We start from the raw sequence: 16503 nt of genomic DNA, 5'->3' as shown, positions 1-16503 counted from the left end.
GGAACTGAGGGCCAGAGGGAGGCAAAGAGATTTACCCAAAGTCACATGGCTAGGACGTGGGGGCTGGGGGCGTCAGGACTTAAATCCAGGTTTTCTGGTTCCATATCTAGAACTCTGTCCATTACCTCACACTGACATGCCCCATACTCATGTCCAAACTATTAAAAGCACAAAGGAGATTTGATAAAAGCAAACTATAGCCAACCCAAGTGGTGAGAATTGAGAGGAGGCAGATCTCCTAAAGGCTGAGGTGATCTGGGGGACTGCCTCAAGGTTTTGAACTAGGCCTTGTAGAGTTGGTTGGATTTAGAATGGTATGGAAAAGGGAGAATAGTACAAATGAAGATACAAAAGTGGGGGAAATGAGATTTTTCCAGAGACAGAAAAGAGACTCTCGTGTTGCTGGGTTAGAGGGTTTGTTTAGGAGAGGAGTGGTAAAATGTGTGTTAAACAGTAATGAGACTTTGATAACTGTGACAACTTTAATTAAAAAAAAAATCAGATCATGCCCATGCACGTACAGTGGGTCATGCCTGTTATCCCAGAACTTTGAGAGGCCAAGGGAGGAGGGTCGCTTGAAGCCAGGAGTTCAAGCAGTCTGGACAACATGATGAGATCCTGTTTCTACAAGAAGTAAAAAAAAATTGGCCAGGCATAGTGGTGTGTACCTGTAGTCCTAGTCCTGTGTACCTCAGGAAGCTAAGGCAGAAGGGTCGCTTGAGCCCAGGAATTCGAGGTTATAGTGAGCTAGGTTCACACCACTGCGCTCCAGCCTGGGCGACAGAGCAAGACTCTGTCTCTAAAAACAAAAACAGATCAGATCATGATATTATGGTGAGAAGAAATCTTAAAGTCATTGGTTGTTAAGACTCCAGGCTGAGGCGAAAAGGACTAAACTAAGATGATAGCAGCTGGAAATAAGTCAGATTTGAGAACCGTTGAGAAGGCAGGATTAACAGGATCTGGAGACAGCCTAAATATAAGGGTAGGAGAGAGATGAGGAAAAGAGTTAGAACTGTCACTTGAGAGTTTGAGCCTTTGTGACAGGGACACTCTGTATCAAAAGAGGAGAGTATCAGAGGAGGAGGCAGTATGTGTAGTGAGTTAGCTTACAGGCTTTGGACCAAAGCAGACCTGGGACCAGTGACTTAACTGCTCTGAGCGGGTTTGCTGGCCTGCTATGTAGGGAGACAGATTCCTACTTCTCAGAGTGGCTATGAAGATGGGAGGTATTGCGGGTAAAGTGAAATTCTGTAATGTCACATGCTTGACATCCAGGCACTTAACCAAACTTTAGCTCTCTTCTTCTCACCCCAACTTCTCTGGAAGATAGCAGAACCTAGTTCAAGCCTCATTTTTTTCACAGGCATACATACAATGTGCTTTTTTTTAAATGTATATATAATATATACATGTATATATGAAATAAAATACAAATTCAAGCCCACAGAGAAAGTTAAAGATATCTTAGTAAGGCTAGGTGCTTCCAGAAGTAAACAACCATGCTGCCTCTCTGGTGTCGCCATGGCCTTCCCCAGTTGGGACCATTTCTGAGCTTAGGGGTGGAACTCTGGTGGCTCACTGGATTGCAGTGTGCCTGTAAAACGTGCCCAGCTTCCAAGCACTGCGTTTCTGATAGTTTGGAAATTCTGGTTGTCACCCCAGAGATACACAGATGGAAACCGGGTTTGGGCAGAGCTCTAGCAAAGGCGGCACCGAGACCATTCCCTCGCCCTGTTAACCCAGGCGGCGCAGGCTGCCCAGCCAGCTGGGGCTGCCATTCTGGAGCTGCTTCTGGCACCCTTCTCCCATCCTGGCTGCTGTGCCCGCCAAGGGCTCGCAGTGCGGCACAGAGCATAACCCAGTACCGTACCAACCTAAAGCCCGTTACTCCCCTTCCACCCTGGCTATCACGTGTCTCCGCACGTACGCCCCGTTGCCATAGCACCTGAAGGCGCCGGGGCTCATTGGCGCCGGGCGAGAACCAATCAGCAGGCCTCGCTGTCCATCTGGCACCCTGGGTGGCCTTTGGGCTGCGGCTGGCTACCCCTCTCTGGTAGAGGAAAGCGGCCCCTGGCTGGTGGCGTGGGGCTGGCCTCGTTCCACTTCCTCTCCTTGGCGTACCTGACCCTGAGTTCTGGTCCGCAACCCGGTGTTCGTTTCCCACCCCACTCTTCCGCGCCCCGATTTCCCCGTTTAGAATGTTCAGATTTGAACAATCTGGCGGCGTTCTCTCGCCAAGGGTATCCATGAGGAGGGCAGGTGACAGAACTTTGTTGCCACTTTGCAGCCGTTCCCCTAAGAAATATCCCTGGAAACAGCTCCTTGATCATTCCAGAGGTGAGCACTCCTAGCCCCAGGCAGGATGTTGTTTGGGTCCTATAAATCTAGGGCTCTCCCAGCCTTACGTTCCTGGCACTGGCCTTGCCAGATGTAAGGGAACTGGATGGGGGTTTATTTCCATCTTATATGAGAAAAGGAAGGGTACATACCGTTTTGAGGGAGAAAGCTTGAACCTGAAGGATCACAGAATCCTGCAGCTCCGCTAGCTGTGAAACACTGGGCAAGTTACCTTGCTTCTCTGAACCCCAGCAGCTTCATTTGTAAAATGGTTGTAACAAAGGAATCTCTTAGGTTTTGTGTAAGTCTATATGAGCTAATGCAGGTAAAGCAGTTAGCCAAGTGCCTGGCCTATAAGTATTCTATAAGAGCCAGTCAGCTCTTTTTACAAACAGGTACAACTGTACTGCTGAGAACCAAAGTACTCACATCCAACAGTTGGCAAACATTTTCACATTCATCCAGTTTTTGCTTAAATTATTCATTTGTTTAACTCATTAATGCATTCAGCATGTATTTACTGAGCATATTATCAGTCAGCTCTTGCCCTGGTCCAGCTGTATTTTCTAAGACCCCACCCCTAGGGGAGTTTTAACTGGCCTTGCAAGAACTGATGAAGTCTAGCCTGGTGGGTGGGTAGGAGATCTTATCCCTCTGGCATTGGGGTTTCGGAATTTGTTTTTTGCAGCTCTGACTTCGCAGGCTGAGGTCCCTGAACAGAGCAGACCTCTCTCATGCCTGGGAAGCACTAAGACAGAGCAGCTTTCCACAGCCACCTTTGCTTCTCGCCCCTTACCCTTGGAGAGTTGTGTCCCCCTTCTCCAGAAGGCCCCAATCAGCAAGCTGGAACCTGCTTTTTCTATAGTGGGGTCCTGTTTCCTAGAACTGACTTCTGTTATAGTCTTCTGTGCTTTGCTGTGCTGGAGTTGCCAGAAGAACCCTACTCTGCTTTCAATGCCCCCAGCATCTTCATGCTGTATCTTTCTAATGCTGTCTCCTTGCCCGCATTGCGCATGTCAGGGTCTGTCTCCAATTGGACTGGATTGGCCACAATGCTGCTTATACTTGCTTTGGGATCGTATACCTTCCCTGAGTCCCTTCTCTTTGTACTGCCATCTCCTCACCCCCATGCCCTGCACTTAGATTGTATGGCAGAAAGACTACTGAGCAGGCAGTCTTCTAGATGTCTGAGAGACAGAGGACCTAACACATGCACAGTCTGATCAGACATCATAGTGTGATAAGGGCCATGATACATAGTGCTGTGGGAATTGCCAGGATGGGGCAGCTGGCTCTGCCTGAAGAAGTCAGGGAAGGCTTTACCAGGAGGTGATGTTTGAACAGTCTTTTTTGTTTGTTTCTTTGTTTTTTTTTTTTTTTTTGTTTTTTGTTTTTTGTTTTTTTTTTTTTTGAGACTGACTGTTGCTGTGTTGCCCAGGCTCAAGTGCAGTGGCGTGATCTCAGCTCACTGCAACCTCCACCTCCCAGGTTCAAGCGATTCTTCTGCCTCAGCCTCCTGAGCAGATGGGATCATAGGCACCCGCCTCCACGCCCCACCAATTATTTTTGTATTTTTAGTAGAGACGGGGTTTCACCGTGTTGGCCAGGCTGGTCTCGAACTCCTGGCCTCAAGCGATCCCCCCGCCTCGGCCTCCCAAAGTGCTGGGATTACACTCGTGAGCCACCACAGCCAGCTGAGCAGTCTTAAAAGATTTACCTTGGTAAACAGTGGGAGAAAGCAAATTTCAGGCAAGGAGCATAGCATACATAAAGGCCTGAAATTGCATCATGTTCTTAGAGAAAAGTAACATGATGTGAATAGAACAAAAGGATTATATTATTTGGTTTGAGGGTTCATGAGTAGCAGAGGGAGGAAACGAGGCCAGAGAGGTAGACAGGGACCTACTCATGAGGGCCTTGTAAGATGTTTTAGGCTTTACCCTACCAACACTGGGATCCTGTGAAGGTTTTATACATGGGCATGACATGGTCAGATTTGTGCATGAGGAAGGTGGGATGCATGGCTGTAAGGGGATAAATTGTCTCATTTGTCCTCTAGCAATTCTGTAAGGCAGGCAGGGAAGACCCTGTTATCTACTTTTTACACCTCAGAACACTGAGGCCCAAGAGGTCAAATCAAATACCTTGCCCTTTAGGTCTCAGAGTCAGAAAGAGGAGGACCTGGGACTCATCAAGCTTCCTGGTCCTGAATCTCTTTCTCTTGGCTCATTGCCATTGTTAACAGCATCTTCTAGAAAGCTGCCTGCAGCTGAGCAGTGGGTAGATGCTGACAGGAGCATTATGAAACAAATGGTCATTGATACAGTTTCACTGAGGGAGTATAACACTGGGATTTTGCGGCCTGTGGTGTTCAGTCTCCTGACCTCTATGCCAGCACACAGACAGCAAGAAGCAGTGGGGAACTTTAAGCTTCAAGCTCTACATTGGTTTGACAAAATCCATTCATCACTGTCTCATTCATTAATGTGCTGTCTGATACTGACATTTGTCAATGGCTTGTTTCTGGAAGCCCCTGTTCCTCAAGGCTGGTCAGCTCTACAGTCACAGCCCCAGGGTGAACCCCAACAGTCAGAAGCAGGGCTTTTCTCTCTCTGCATTTTGTAAAATAAAATAACTTTAAAACAATAACAAAGGTAACATGATGTAGCAGTAAAGAACACTAGCTTGGAGATCAGGCAGACCTGGGTTTTAGTTCTGCTGCTGCCACTTGTCTAGCTGTGAAGGTTATTTAATATGTATGAGCCTTGGTCTCCTTATGTCTCAAATAAGCAAAGTGGAACTTACCTGAAAAGATTGTTGTGATGACTAAAATGTGATAATGTTTATAAAGTACCTTGGCATGACACCTGGCACATATGAATCCTCAATATATGCTGGCTTTAATTCCTACAGTTACTGTTGCCCTAGCCACCACTACTACTGCCACCACAGTTAAATAATATTTGGAAAATAGAGAATAGTAGAAAAAATATCTTACAATCTTACACCATGATGCAGCTACCCTTATAATTTAAATTTCCTTCAAATCCTTTTCCCCCACTACTTCTAAACATTCCTGATTTTATAGCATGTATATTTTATAGGTGGGGTTTTTTTCTTTGTGGTGGTAACTGCATTACACTTATTTTTTCTAGTTTTTAATGGATTTTTTCCTAACTATAAAAATTGTGTATAAAATTCAGAGTATAGAAAAAAAAGAAAAATCATACTCATTGTTAACATTTTGATGTATCTCCTTCCATTTTATTCATGCCTTATTATAGAGTTGAGATTATATTACATATACAATTTGTATGTAATTTTTCATATCATGAATATTTTCCTATTATTATAAGCATCATTTTCCAAGGCTGCATATTAGTCCATCAGATGGCTCTACCATAATTTACAGAAGCATTTTCCAATTGTTCGACATCTGAGTTTTCTCCAGTTCTTCAATCTAAATAGCTTGCTGTAACAGACCTAAGGAACCAGCCTCATTACAGCCAGGAAGCATATAATGAACTTGTGCTGCGTATATGGTCCTGAGTGAGGCATAGTGGGAGCCCTCAGGTCAATCAGACACAGAGCCAGCCTTAAAGGAGCTCAGAGACTAAACAACCTGGAAGTACTTACTGGCAATTAAGCACTGTCAGGGAGTCCACTTAAGTGTGGGTAACCCTTTTCCCTGTGGAAGCTGGGATCTGGAAACCACAGCTTCTACACAGGAAAAAAGCCTAGGAAGCCTTGCTGCCCCTTCTCACCTATGAATATGCAGATTGGCTTCTAATGCTCAAATGCCATTTGAGCTACACTGTCAGGGGCCTGAGCTAAGAACCATTGAATATTACTTCCAAGTGGTTTTCACTAGGAAAGAATGAGAAACACTACCAAGGGAACTTATGGGAGAATTAAGAGAATCAGAGTGGCTCTAGTCTTAGTTTTTAATTTAATTTAATTTTTTTTTTAATTGACAGATAAAATTGTATATGTTTTCTGTATACAATATGATGTTTTGAAATATATACGCATTGTGGAATGGCTAAACTGGCTAATTAACATATATTACTTCACAAAGTTGTCATTTTTTTGGTGAGAAAACAACATCTACTTTCAGAATTTTTCAAGAATATAATAGATTAACTGTAGTCGTATATAATAACATGGATGAACCTGGAAGACATTATTTTAAGTAAAATAAGTCAAGCACAGAAAGAAATACCACATGATCTCATTCAATAAGGAATCACTCATACGTGGATTTAAAAAGTTGATTTCATAGAAGTAGAGGATAGAATGGTGGCTTTAGTCTTAGTTTTGTCACAGACTTGCCCTGGGACCTGAGGTAAGTTATTTCTCCCTCCCAAGCCTCCATCTTCTCCTCATAACGTAGGTGATCTCCAGGGCCCTTCCAGCACTAACATTCCAGAGTACTTGAAACATTCCTCTTGCCAGGAGCTAAAGTGAGTATCCTTATAAAGGTCATAGGATAATTCTCTAAAGTCTAGAGCTCCTCTTAATTAGTCCTGGGGAACCATTTATGCCTTTGTATTCCCAGTCACTTCCTCCTGCTAGCAGTTGGGACATATGGAGACTGAAGGGCAAGAAGTCTCTCTCACTGGTTGGAAACCCTGGATTCAGAAAGCCAAAAATTGTCTTTTATGTATTAGGTATTTGTTCTTTTATGTACTTTGTTCTTTCATTCATTCCCTCATTTAGCAGATGTTAACTGAATCCCAGGCCTTGTCCAATCCATCTCTACAATACAGAGGTGAATGAGACTCAACCACGTTCTCAAAATAGATGTAGTCTCATAAGAGGACAGGAAACAATGATAAAAGGCAGCAAGATGGTTGCTACGGTGGGGGTACATTTAAGGGCATAAGGACAGGTGCACCTGAGTCTGCCTAGAAGCAACAGCGAAGAAGTCTTAGTAGATACTGTGAGATTTTAAAGGATAAGTAGAAATTTTTTAGGTATGCAGTAGAGGAGAGGACATTCCGGGTAGAGGAACAAGCATGTGCAAGGGGCTAGAAGTGTGAGAGAACATGACATGTTGAAAGAACTGCATATAGTTTGTGTGGCTGGTAGGTGAAAGGGAGAGTGGACAGATGAGAAAAAGTCAAACATTTCTCCACAGACCAGTCTGTTTCCACTGAATTCTTTGCTCATTTTATCAGTCCATATGAGAGGGATGGTCTTTTTAGTTCAGTTTTCAAAAACTGTTATCCTTATTGCCTTATCTTTCCATTTTTACAGTAGCATATGCTCATTACAGAAAGTTTGAAAAATACAAAAAGTAAAAGGAAAAAAGGATTTTAAAAATTACTCATGGTCTCACTAGCTAAAGACAACTTTAATATCTGATGAATTTCCATTCAATATTTTTTATTTTCTCTGTTTACGTAGCTGTGAATGTGTTGTAATTATAATCTTAACTTTTGTATATGATGCTCTTTTCTATTTCCTTCCTAAATTTTGCCAAAAATGGATGTTAGTGTCATTAGAAAAAAACTATGATTATAAAATATACTGGCTGAAATATCCATTTTCTTTGTCTTTTTTTTTTTTACAGGTCTCTTGTGGCTCAGAGCATAATTTGGCAGTAATTGGTAAGTAATTTTTATACTGATAACTGTTTCTTCTGAAAATCATGTGGCAGAATTGGAGAAGACTTTTGGTTAACCAAAAGCCATGGTACGTGCGCTCATGCATGTGTGTTAGGGGAGATTGGGGGAAATGGAAGTCTTTGGTTGACCAAGGGTTTACTAGAAGCTCCTTTTCTGAATATTTCAATTCATATCATTGAGCATCTTTTTAAGGTACCTGAGCTGGCCTCCCTGCCCGGGAAGTGGCATTTGAGCATATTAAAGAACTCACAGGCTGGGGGGCATCATGTGTAGAAAGCCAGACATAAAAAGGAAGAATGATTGGACTGCTTCTAGTTTTTCGAATAAATCCCCATTCTAAGTTCTTTAGTGGTTTAATTCTTTAGTGGTTTGGCTCTTTCTTTGGAAATATGCGGCTCTGCTCACTGCCCTTGCTGACTTGTATTTAGTGGCACTCAGGAACTCCCAGTTGGACTCAAATCTCTGGTTAATAGAGGCTTCCTCTTAGTTGGCCCTGGGTAATCACAGTTTAGTGTTTTCATAATTAGATCTATGAGCAATTCGTTCAAGAAGCCTTCTCATTACTTCCACAGGTAGACTCAGTTTCCATCTCACAGTACATTAAAGAGACTGCAGTGTAGGGCCAGACTGCCTGAGTTCAGTACAGACTTCTACTTACTAACCATGTGAACTTGGACAAGGTATTTGACTTCTCTATGCTCATCTTTAAAATGGGGAGGGCAATAGTGCCTACCTCATAGTGTTGTTGGAGGGATGAGTTAAGATTTGTAAAGCACATAGAATGACGCTTAACTCCTAGTAGGGGCTTTGGTAATGTTCGTTATTCTTACCTGATATTATATGTTAAAGTAATTGCCCTCCGCTGGGCTTTAGTTTCCCCATCTGTAAAATGGAGAAGTTAAAACAGAAAACCAAGTTTCCCTCCAGCTCTGCTATTTTAGGACTCTTGTTACAACCCCACTACTGACTGATTTGTGTCAATAATTTCTGTTCCTGGCCACTCCTGTCTCTTAGCTTCTAACTTTGAACTTCTACTAGGCAAGGCCCTTGTGTTTTCCTCGTTTCTTGCCTATTCACAGCACCTAAAGCAGTGTGTGGCTCTTAGCAGAGACTCACACAGTCTTTTCTGAATTGAGCTAGACTGGCTCAGCTGCCTGGGGTGGCAGTAGTTTGAAGCACTACTTTGCAGGCCCAAACATGATGTACAAAGAGGTAGAACCAAGGACAGCAGAGGAGGTGGGGAGTAACAGGGGCTGGAGTTAGAGAAGGAGCTAGAAAATGTAACAGCAAACCTGCATGCTTTGCAGCAGGACCAGATACTTTATACCGGAACTGCTTCAGCCTGTGTGTAATTAAGACAAGCTAATCAAAAAAGTCAAAGGCGGTGCCTAGCACATTGCTGCTACTGCTATCACCGGACTGGGAGAGTTTGGCTTCCCCTGGGACCAACATAAACAAGAAGATTGCAGGGAATCTAAATTTGTGAAAGCACAAAATCCAGATGAAGGAATGGGTCACAGCTAGCAAAGCAGCAGGCTGAGCTGACGTAGGCAGCCTGGGGCTGTAGAAGGAGCAAAGACTCTGCAGGCAGACAGCTGTGTTTCAAACTGGCTCCATCTCTGTGTGAGCGTCCATATTCTTCTCATCTTTGTAATGGGGATAATCATTCCACCTTTCAGGATTATTGTGATTAGGTGAGATAATTTATGTGAAACACCTGGCAGATATAAATTCCTTTGGTTTCTCTTTTCTCTTGGTTGGGTAGCGGGAGGGGAGAAATACTTGTTAGTGTAACTGTTCTAGTGAAACATTTCTCTGTTGGGAGAGAAACAATGACATTCTGGAAGGATGTGTCCAGTGTTACCTGTGTCGAGGCCATCAGAGGCAGTGGGAAAATAGGGCATGCTGGCGAGCACTTGAGGACAGACCTGTTATTTTCCATTGTGTCCCCAGTGCCTGGGACCTGGCTCACAGACTGCTGAATGAATGGTTTCAGAGTCAGGAAAAGTGAGTGCAGGCACAAGGCTCTGCACATATGTACCTGCCTGGCGGCCAGGAGCAAGAGGCTCTCCATCACTGGAGGAATGAGGCCCTCAGTGGGTGCCCTGCAGGGTGCAGGCTTTGAAACAGGAAGCTACAAGAAGCTGCCTGTTAGTCCTAGCAGGAGGCTAGCAAGAGGGAGACAAGTTGCAGGTGAAGAAGAGTTCCTGCCAGCTTAAAGCCATGTTTCTCATGGGGTTGAGCTCCTCCCCTAAACCCTACTGCCTTTGCCTGCTTTACAGGGATTTCCCTGCCTTCAGTTTCATTCCCTGAACTCTAGCCCTCAGTGCCTGGTGCTGTGTCCCACATGTAAAAGGCACAAAATAGTTATAGCATAGACTAGAAGAGAACATAAAGCAGCCAAACTTTGCCCGAGGGTAGAAGCAACCTTAATGTCTAATGAATGTGTGACAGATGAATCAACTTGGAAAGGGAGGTGAAACGGAGAATGGTGAAAGGACATGATTGAGAACCTAGTCTGTCTTAGGTTAATGGACACAACTCCTCAAAGTATATTTGTCGTATCTGCTTTGTAGAGACGAAACAGACTCAGAGGTTAAATGGATTAAACAGGTTGTAGAGATAAGTAGCAGTGTTACCTGGGCAATGGGCTCGCTGCCCAGCGCACATAGAAGCGAATACTGTGACACTGGCTTTGAGAAAAGAAAAAGCTTTATTGTGAGTCAATTGACAAGGAGACAGGGAGGCAACGCTCAAATCCATCTCCCCGATCTGGGAGTGGGTCAAGCTTTTATGGCATTTTAAACTAATCCCAGGTGATGCCAGTGCAGCTGGTCAGCCAGGCTGGTGATGGTAACAATTAGGCTGCTAAAGCTTTTCTTCTGAGCATGCCAGGTAACTTTGGCTTTGCATTACCTGTAACTTAAGCAGTGATTACTTGGTTTGAATTGGTCCTATGGTTACAGCAGTAAATAGTAGAGCTGTCTGCCTGACTTCCAAAACTGCTCCTCTACTCTATCATTTCCAGTGGCCTGAAGTAGTATGGGTAGTAGTTAAGAAGAGCTCAGGCATTGGGGACAGATTGCCTGGATCCAGATTCTGTCTTCTCCACTTACAAGCTGTGTAACCTGTATAAGTGGCTTACCTTCTCTGTGTCTTGATCACCTCATCTGGGATATAATATTACTGACTTGATAGGGTTGTTAGGTAAAGTGCTAAGAACAATGCCTAACACAAAAGACTCAATAAATGTTAGCTGCTATTATTATTATTATTCTATATTAAGACCTCAAGGAAGGAAGTAATTATAAGCCTGAGGCCAGGGTAGGAATCTCAGGAGCTAGAGAAGGAAGTGTCTTTCCCAGCCTGGATATCAGGGTCCACGGCAAGATCTCAGCATAGCTGCAGGATGGATTTGTAAACTGGAGCCTGGGGTTCCCACTGGGGAATCTGCACATCCAAGCAGCCCTGGAAACAGTGCTAGCCCAGATTTGTTCAAGAACAGGATTCTGCTCTTCATTGTCCCAGACAGGGACTCAGGCCCTGCATGTTCCAGCCTGAAGCAAGCCCCATGGAAGCCACATTTCAGTTTCTTGCGAAGATGGAAATTTTACTCTGCTGCTTTATGTGCTTCTGGGTTTCTTTGTTCCCCTTCTTTTGAAATTTGGTTTAGTTACTTCCTTAGTTTTCCAGTTAAGTTTCTCTTGACATGTTTTGTCTTTGCCACCAGGTGCCCCCATGACTAGACAGAATGGTGAAGTGGTATGAGTTCCTGCTTTAGACTAAGGAAGAACTGTTGGAGCTGAGCATAGAGAGACTCAGGTGACAATCAGAAAAGAGAGAGCTGAGGCCATTGACCATGGCTGGCTTGGGCATTCTCTACCTATATGCCTTGTACAATCACTCTGCCTCACCGAGCCTGATTCCTCATTTGTAAGATCAACATCATGATACCCACTCCCAGAAGTTGTTCTTCCCAATGGCATAGGTATGTCAAGTGCATGCTCAGTACCTGCCATGTCATAGGTGCTCCGCAGGTGTTGTCCACTTGGCTGCTTCACTAATTCGCTTTCTTCCTTTCCACCTAGGATTTCTTTCCACATCTGACAAAGCTCACTGGCTAACTCCCATTTGTGGGCATAGACTGAGGTGAACTGAGTGCATGTGGCCATCACTTGCTGAGAAGACCCCTGCCTTTCAGAGGCAGGGTCCCCAGATCCAGCTCTGTTTTCAGGCCCCTCACCTCTGTGTCTGGATGAATTGGCTCCAGCTGTTGTGCTTCCACCAGAAGCAGCTTATTTTGGCTTGAATTGGCAATTTGTTTGCCTTCTCCCTGATGTGCAGTTGTTTTGTCTTCCCTTCCTGCGGAGAAAAAAGAGCTGACTGCGTTTCCTCTCTCCCTGCTCCACACAGACCCTTGGAAGGATTTTATTGGTGGCCCTTTCCTGGAGCACTCAGGCTTGCCAGACAGGCATTGTTAAAGGGTTGGTTATTGGCAGGAAAGTGTGATGCCTCCTCCTCCTCCTCCAAGCAGAGCCAGTTCTTTTACTAAATTGGAGCTATAATATATGCATGGATTTTTTTTTTTCATTTCACAGATGATTTTCAACTGTTGAACCATTGTACCTTTATAATATGTATGGCGGAACATCTAACCTTGGCATGAAACAATCAAGCAATTTCATGTAAGAATTTAATAGGAAAATAGAGAAATAACTCTTTTTTTGGCACTGGATATTCCTCTGAGTGGTGATATCTCTAAACCCTAGGGCCTTGTAGAGAGCTTAGAGGCAGATACAAACTTGTATGTTTCTATGCACAATGAGATAGGCAGAATGTAAATGCTTTACCTATCTCATCCCATTTAATCCTCACAGCAAATTGATGAGCTGGTACTCTAGTTAATCCCATCTTCTGGGTAAGGGAAAATGAAGCTGAAGGTGAGCAGTTTACCCCGCCCAGGTCACACAAGTAGGAAGAATTTGTGTGTTAGGTCTTTTACCCACACCTCTAATTTCAGAGCCTATGGACTGGTACCCAATGCTGCCTTCCTGCAGACTGGTGACAGTCTGGCCTGTTTTTAAAGCCACCAGATAGGAGTATTTCATCTTTTTGTTTCAGTATTTAAAATGAAAAACTCCCTTCCATGCTATCCCCCTCTCTCTAGCTCCCCAAAACCCTTCTACCACATGTGCAGGTAATGCCTGTTACTAGTTTCTTCTGTATCCTTCTAGTGTCCTTTTACATATGTAAGTGAATACTAAGATATGTTTTTATCCTTCCTTTTACATAAATGGTAGCATACTATACTCATTTCTCAGTGCCTGATTTTTCTCAACAATTTTTCTGGGTGATCTTTCCATATCAGTATAAAAGCTGTCCTAGTTCTTTTTTTACAGTTACATAATATTCCAAAGTTCCTATGTATCTTGATTTATTTAACTAGTGACCTGTTCATGGACATTTATGTAATTTCTAGTCTTTTGTTATTATAAGCAACGCTATAGTGAATGACCTATATATGTTATTTCATGTGTAGGAGGGTATAGTTATAAGTTCCTAGAAGTGAAATTACTGTGCCAAAGTATAAATGTATTTGTAATTTTGCAATGTACTTCAAAATTGGCCTCCATAGGGTCTATGCCGTTTTTCACTCCCACTAGCAAGGTATAAGGGTGCTTGTTTATTGCAGCCTCCCTAATAGGATATGTTAAGAAACTCTTGGATTTTTGCCAGTCTGATAGGTAAGCAACTACTCAGGGTAGTTTTTGTTTATCTTTTTAAGTTGAAGTATAACATATATAATATAGTAAAGTGCACAAATCTTAAGGGTTCAGATTGATGAATTTTTACATGTGTATATACTTAAGAAAACACCATCCAGAGCAAGATATAGAACATTTCCAGCACCCTAGAAGACTAGTTCATGCTCCATCTCTGTCTATAACCCACCCCCAGAGGTAACCGTTCTTCTGACTTCTGTCTCCAAGGATGCCTTTGTTTGAACTTCACATGAATGGTGTTTGGCTTCCTTTGTTCAACACGTTGTATCTATAAGAGTCATTCATGTTGTGTGTAGCAGTAATTTTGTAATGCTCGGTAATATTCTGCTGTATAAATATACCAAAACTTATTTAACCATTTAACTGTTGAACATTTGGGTTGTTTCCAGTTTGGGGATGCTATGTACATTCTTATACATGCCTTTTGATAGACATGTGCATTTATTTCTCTTGGGTGCATGATTAAGACTAGGAATTCTAGTTCATGTTTAGTATTAGTAAATACTGCGCAACAGTGTTTAAAGTAGTTGCACCAATTTACACCCCCACCAGCAATATGAGAGTTCCATTTGTGCTATACTCTCACCAGATATTTTCAATCTTACAGATTTAGGCAATTCTGTTGAGTGTGCAGTATGGAATCTCACTGATTTTAATTTGCATTTCTCTCATAACTAATGATGTGGAGTACCTTTTTACATGCTTATAGGCCATTTGGGTGGCTTCTTTTGTCAAATCCAAAGACTTAAGTCTGAAGACTTTAAGTTTTTGCCCATTGTTTTAAGTTGGGTTTTGTCTATGTTTTTCTTAGTGATTTGCAGGCATCCGTTATATCTTGTAGATTCCAGTCCTTTGTTGAATATGTATGTTGCAAACATCTTCTCCCAGCCAGTGGCTTACTCTTTTTTTTTTTTTTTTTGAGATGGAGTCTCGCTCCGTCACCCAGGCTGGAGTGCAGTGGCGCAATCTCGGCTCACTGCAAGCTCCACCTCCCGGGTTCATGCCATTCTCCTGCCTCAGCCTCCCCAGTAGCTGGGACTACAGGCGCCCACCACCACACCCGGATAATTTTTTGTATTTTTTAGTAGAGACGGGGTTTCACCATGTTAGCCAGGATGGTCTCTATCTCCTGACCTCGTGTGGCTTACTCTTTCACTCTCTTAATCGTGTCTTTTGATGAATAGTTATTTATTTTAATGAAGTCCAGTTTATTGACCATTCCTTTAATGGTTTGAGGTATTTGCACCCTACTTAAGACATTTTTACCCATTCCAAGATCATAAAAGTATTCTTATGTTTTCTTTGTGAAGCTTTATTATTCTGCCTTTTATATTTAGGCCTAAAATCCATCTCAAATTAGTTTTTTTAAACATTTAGAACCATTTATTGAAAAGTTCATTTTTTGCCATTGAATTGTGGAGGTACCTTTGTTATAAATCAAGAGACTGCATATATGTGTGAATGTGCTTTTAGATTCTTTTTTATTAGTTTGTTTTTCCGTCTGTATGCTAGTACCACACCAGCTTGATTATTGTAGCTTTATAATAAATCCTGATATCTAGCATTATAAGCCCTCCTACTTTGTTCTTTTTTGAGATTATTGTGGCCTTTTTAATCTGTCTAATTCTAGTTATTATAAATGAAGGTTGAGCATCTTTTTATATGTTCAAGAACTATTTGTATTTTCTCTTTTATGAGGAGTTTTTCACACCCATATTAGTTTTGTTCATTGTTGCTATAACAAATTACCATAAAATTAATGGCTTAAAACAAGACAAATGTATTATCTTCAAGTTTGAGGTCAGAAATCTAAGATGGGTCTCACTTGGCTAAAATCAAGCTGTTGGCAGCCTTCATTCCTTCCTGGAAGTTCCGGAGAGAATTCATTTTCTTGCCCTTTCTAGCTACTAAAGGCTACCTATATTCTTGACTTATGACCTCTGCCATCTTCAAAGCCAGCCATAGCTTTTCAAGTCTTTCTCCTACTGCATCACTCTGACACTGACTCATCTGCCTCCCTTTTCTACATTTAAGGACCCTTCTGATTACACCATCCCTGCCTGGATAATCCAGCATAATCTCCCTGTATTAGTACATTTTCATACTGCTGTAAATAACTGCCCAAAACTAGATAATTTATAAAGGAAAGAGGTTTAATTGACTCACAGTTCAGTGTGGCTGGGGAGGCCTCAGGAAACTTACAATCATGGTGGAAGGTGAAGGGGAAGCAAGGCACCTTCTTCACAAGGTGGCAGGAAGGAGAAGTGCCAAATAAAGTGGGGAAGAGCCCCTTATAAAACCATCAGATCTCATGAGAATTTACTCACTATCACAAGAACAGCATGGGGGAAACTGCCCCCCTGATTCAATTACCTCCACCTGGTTTCTCCCTTGACACATGGGGATTATGGGTATTACAATTCAAGATGAGATTTTGGGTGGGGACACAGCTAAACCATATCACTCCCTGTCTTAATATCAGCTAATTAGCAACCTTAATTTCATCTGATAACTCAGTTCCCCTTTGCCATGTAACAAAACATATTCATAGGCTCTAGGAAGTAGGACATGGACATCTTTAGGAGGCCATTATTTTTTCTACCTCAATATCCTTTGCCTTGCTATAGAGTCTGAATGTTTGTGTCTTTCAAAAAATTTTGTGTTGAGATTTATTCCCTAATGTGATAGCATTAAGAGGTGGGGTGTTTGGGAGGTGATTAGGTCATGAGGGCTCTACCCTTAAGAATGGG

General features: G+C 42.7%; 1 protein-coding gene across 9 annotated transcripts in view; it reads left to right on the top strand.

Moving 5' to 3' along the window:
- The window catches only part of SERGEF (secretion regulating guanine nucleotide exchange factor), a 230645-nt gene that overhangs the window by 132223 nt on the left and 81919 nt on the right, over positions 1–16503 (top strand). For all 9 annotated transcript variants that reach the window (XM_030829607.1, XM_030829600.1, XM_030829605.1 and 6 more), the window contains one exon: positions 7916–7952. In XM_030829607.1, coding sequence (XP_030685467.1) covers positions 7916–7952 — 37 coding nt within the window. The remainder of the gene's footprint in view (positions 1–7915; positions 7953–16503) is intronic.

Source organism: Nomascus leucogenys, chromosome 15 (assembly GCF_006542625.1).
Source record: "Nomascus leucogenys isolate Asia chromosome 15, Asia_NLE_v1, whole genome shotgun sequence".
NCBI classification, from domain to species: domain Eukaryota; kingdom Metazoa; phylum Chordata; class Mammalia; order Primates; family Hylobatidae; genus Nomascus; species Nomascus leucogenys.
The sequence above is the reverse complement of the archived record's forward strand: the minus strand, read 5'-3'. Positions and strand labels throughout refer to the sequence as shown.